Source organism: Oratosquilla oratoria, chromosome 23 (genome assembly GCF_046742065.1).
Source record: "Oratosquilla oratoria isolate Oo_2021 chromosome 23, ASM4674206v1, whole genome shotgun sequence".
NCBI classification, from domain to species: Eukaryota; Metazoa; Arthropoda; class Malacostraca; order Stomatopoda; family Squillidae; genus Oratosquilla; species Oratosquilla oratoria.
Window position 1 is genome coordinate 46,828,703 of NC_134799.1, and position 5,000 is coordinate 46,833,702.

A 5,000-nucleotide genomic window follows, 5' to 3' on the forward strand; every position below is an offset into this window, starting at 1 on the left:
CATCATAAATGGAACAAAAATTGCCTTAAACTTCCTTATAACAAATCTATCAATAATTTTTCCCAAATGCTACCAAAAGACAACGTAAAAATCATTTATAGTTACCCCAATAATTTATTCAGAAAAGTAGCCAACGTTCATCACAGAACAACAGAAGACATAAACCTCGGAGATTACAAATTACCCTGCTCAGGATGTGATAAAGTGTATTAGGGACAAACGAGTAGAGAATTGAAAACAAGAATAAAAGAACAAAAAAATTCAGTGAAATACGCACAACAGAACTCCGCGGTATTTAAACACGTCGCCAACAATAATCACCGCATAAATTGGGACGAGGCAGAAATCATTTTGAAATAAAAATGTAGTTATAAAAGGAAAATTGTTGAATCTTACTTAATTAAACAAGTCCCCAATTTTAGCATTTCAAAAGGCCAATGGTCACCTGATTATATAACCATCTTGGCAGTTAATAAATTACTTCTTTATATTAAAACGGACGACTTGCCACAAAGCCCGCGCAGTTACATAGACGCTACCTGATATGACATGTCCATGTTTCCTCACTCCACCTCTCTCCTCTGTATATAAGATATGTGTTTTCTCTTGTCTTTGTATTCCGCTTGAAGAGGATCACAGCAAGTGATCGAAATATACGGAAATCGTTATTTCCTTTCTTTTCTTAAATCCAATCAACAGTGGGTTTTTAGTGCATACATACACACACACACACACACACACACACACACACACACACACACACACACACACACACACACACACACACACACACACACACACACATATATATATATATAATATATATTATATATATATATATATATATATATATATATATATATGTAGTATAAAGTGGAGACAGATGAGTGGAAGGTGGCAAGGAGGCGCAGGAAGATGCAGGAGTGAATATTCTCTTACGTTTCGACGGATGTCTTCCTCAGAGAGACTACAGACTATCAGATCTTGTGGACATTATATACCCCTGTTATGGCTCATCCTGCCGGCCGTCTGGGAATGGCGCCCGCTGATTGGCTAATCGTTCCCCTGCGAGCTAGTGCATCCAAGGTCATTCTCGCTGCGGGTCGCGCCAGGCTAACATGTCCTTCTCGGTGATTGGTGACTGGGCTCGTCGTGATGTATGCGGCTTCTATGATTTTCCTTGATCTCTTTCCCAGTCCGTGGTGGAGAACCTCGACGTTATTCCAGTTGGGGAGATGCCCGTGCGTATCTACGTGTACCACCAAGGAGTTGGAAGTTCTGTGGTGGCGTAGATCACTCTTGTGTTCGTACACTCTTTTTTCTATGCCACGCGATGACTCTCCGTAATACGCGGCCGGGCATCCTCCGCATGGAATTTTGTAAACAATGCTGTTCTGGTTTTTGATGTTCTTGTTCTCATTCTTACTTACTATGTCTCTGATCCTTAGTCCCGCGGCATGTGCTATGTGGATACCCTTGGTGGATAGAAAATTAGTGATTACTTCTGCTCCTTTTGAATATGGTACTACCAGGTAATCTCCTTCTTTGTTCATTTTGTTACTTCTTTTCGATATCATGAATGCTTTGTTCTTTAATGAGGTACCAGGAATTGAGCTGCAGGAATACTACAGACATCGGAAAATTGACAGCTACACCCTCCGAAAGCGATTCCTGCAAGACTATCTAGCAGAACAGGTCCTTCCGAAATGTGCCCCGAAACAACTGATTAGCAGCAACAAGCCATTTACTGAGAGCGCGCGGATGTATCTTAAAGAAGCTATGGATGACCTATCCAATCACATCGAGGAGCTACGGATTAATGACAAAAGGTCTACGTTGCCCAGACATCTAATAGCAAAGCTACAATATGAACACCGAAAACAAGAAGAAAGATTGGCGGGAAAGCTCTCTACCCTATGGGCTAATAGCGAATGGAATAAGGTAGGTCGTGTGGAGCTCATTAGGAATCTCTCAGACGTACAACTGACTGACACAGAAACACAAGCGCTATCATTAGGACTAAAGTTTGATTCAGGAAAATCTAAGGATAAATACAGTGACTTCGTGAACAAGAATTATAGATGGAACGAGAAAGATGTAGACAAAGGTTTCAAGCAAGGTGTGATTGCGTGCTACCAAGCTCTAGCCGATAACGAAGAATGCGGCCTACCAAGGAGATTCATGGTAGCATTGGAAAATCTCCGTCAACGCGCCAACCTACTTATCACACAAGCAGATAAAGGCGGTGGAATCGTGGTAATGAATAAAGGAGATTACGACAACAAAATGCTGGAGCTTCTTAACGACAAGGACACATATAAGAAAATGGACACGGGATTCGCGCAGCGAGAAGCCGACAAGTTCACAAAGAATGCGAGAAAAATACTTTCCAGATCGAAGAAAGGCAAGGAGTTACTCGGACTTCTGGAGGAAGCACCCCGACCCCCAACAATGAGAGGACTCCCTAAAATACACAAGCCAGACGTACCTATGAGGCCAATTACTTCAGGGATAGGCAGCGCACCGCATCGCCTCGCTAAACGTCTCGCGAAGCCTTTGTCAGCCACGCTAGGAACAATCAGCGATGCACACCTTCGCAACTCCGCGGATTTGATCGAACGACTCAAGCTTATAGACTTTAAGAAAAAGAAAATGGTCAGCTTCGATATTAAATCTCTCTATACGAACGTAAGCATAGAGGGAGCCATGAACGCGATGAAGCGAGCTCTGACTAACATAAGCAAAGATGAGTTACCTATTAAAAAAAAAGGACTACATAGAGCTAGTATCTCTATGTGTTAACTTCGGCGCGTTTGTTTTCAAAGAACAAGAATACGTACAACATAGAGGATTAGCTATGGGTTCACCTCTGAGTGCAGTAATGGCGTCCTTATATATGGAAACACTAGAAGTAGACAAATTCATACGAATCATAGGAAGAGGCTCGAAGTGGTTCCGGTACGTGGACGATATTTTAGTAATAATACCAGAAGAGTCAAATATTAACAACAAACTTCGCATGTTGAATGATGTCAACGAACATATCCAATTCACGGTAGAAATGGAGATGGAAAGAAAGCTACCCTTCCTGGACACACTCATTCACCGGGAGGACAGCAGCGCTAAATTCTCTGTCTACAGAAAACCCACCAACAGAGACGATTTTATACACTACCTCTCACGGCACAGCACGAGAACAAAGACTGGTGTGATAATAGGTTTCTACCTACGAGCTATAAGGATATGCAGCGATGAATTTCTGATAGGCGAAATATCATACATAACCGAGGCCTTTCGTAAACTCATGTACCCCTCAGGTCTTCTACATAAATTAAAGAACAAAGCATTCATGATATCGAAAAGAAGTAACAAAATGAACAAAGAAGGAGATTACCTGGTAGTACCATATTCAAAAGGAGCAGAAGTAATCACTAATTTTCTATCCACCAAGGGTATCCACATAGCACATGCCGCGGGACTAAGGATCAGAGACATAGTAAGTAAGAATGAGAACAAGAACATCAAAAACCAGAACAGCATTGTTTACAAAATTCCATGCGGAGGATGCCCGGCCGCGTATTACGGAGAGTCATCGCGTGGCATAGAAAAAAGAGTGTACGAACACAAGAGTGATCTACGCCACCACAGAACTTCCAACTCCTTGGTGGTACACGTAGATACGCACGGGCATCTCCCCAACTGGAATAACGTCGAGGTTCTCCACCACGGACTGGGAAAGAGATCAAGGAAAATCATAGAAGCCGCATACATCACGACGAGCCCAGTCACCAATCACCGAGAAGGACATGTTAGCCTGGCGCGACCCGCAGCGAGAATGACCTTGGATACACTAGCTCGCAGGGGAACGATTAGCCAATCAGCGGGCGCCATTCCCAGACGGCCGGCAGGATGAGCCATAACAGGGGTATATAATGTCCACAAGATCTGATAGTCTGTAGTCTCTCTGAGGAAGACATCCGTCGAAACGTAAGAGAATATTCACTCCTGCATCTTCCTGCGCCTCCTTGCCACCTTCCACTCATATATATATATATATATATATATATATATATATACATGAATATATATATATATATACATATATATTCATATACATATATATATATATGTATAAATATATATATATATACCTGTATATATATATATATATATATATATTTTCATATACATATATATGTACGTATAAATATATATATACATATATATATATTTTTTTATATCTATATATGTATATATATATATCACAATAAAGTAATTTCGTGGCACATTAGTAAAATAAACTTTTTATCCCATAGTCGGAAAAAGGAGACACTAATGTCGAACGTTCTGTATATTTCGATCACCAACTGTGACCCTCTTCAGCAGAATGAATACATAGTGGAAGGCATATACATATATACAAAAAATGTGAGGTGGGAAAGGGAACAAGCTCAGGTTACGTGACCGACGCTCCGCGGGTCACGTAGGATTTTGTGACCTTGGAGTAAATGATGTAGCACTTGGTTGACTGCTGAGGTAGTAATGCAGTCAGGTGACCACTGACCATTTGATATGTTGAAATTAGGGAAATATTTTATCAGGGAAGACTCGATTATTTTCCTTCTGAAGCTACATTTTGATTTATAAATTATTTCAGCGTCATCCCAATGCATGCGGTGATCTTTATTTGCAATGTGCTGAAATACCGCTGAACTTTCTTGACCAAATCTTACAGAATTCTTATGCTCTTTAATTCTGGTTGCCAAGTCTCTTCTAGTTTGTCCCCAATAAACAGTATCACAATCTAAACATGGCAACTTATATACACCTGGGTTAATGTCACTTGATGGTCTGCGGTGTACATTAACTATTTTCCTAAACAAGGTATTAGGATAATTGAAGATGACATTGATATTTTCTTTAGGTAATAATTGGGACATTTCATTTATAGAACCATTATAGGGTAATTTCATACATTTATTATCCCATTTATGTTTTTT

The 5,000-nt window shown here is 40.4% G+C and overlaps 2 protein-coding genes across 2 annotated transcripts in view; both read left to right on the forward strand.

Moving 5' to 3' along the window:
- LOC143038150 (uncharacterized) overlaps positions 1 to 5,000 on the forward strand; it is a 322,262-nt gene that overhangs the window by 259,550 nt on the left and 57,712 nt on the right. The window lies entirely within an intron of this gene.
- Positions 1,576 to 2,802, forward strand: LOC143037798 (uncharacterized). The gene has a single exon (XM_076206352.1). It carries the CDS (start codon positions 1,576 to 1,578, stop codon positions 2,800 to 2,802), a length of 1,227 nt encoding a protein of 408 aa, XP_076062467.1.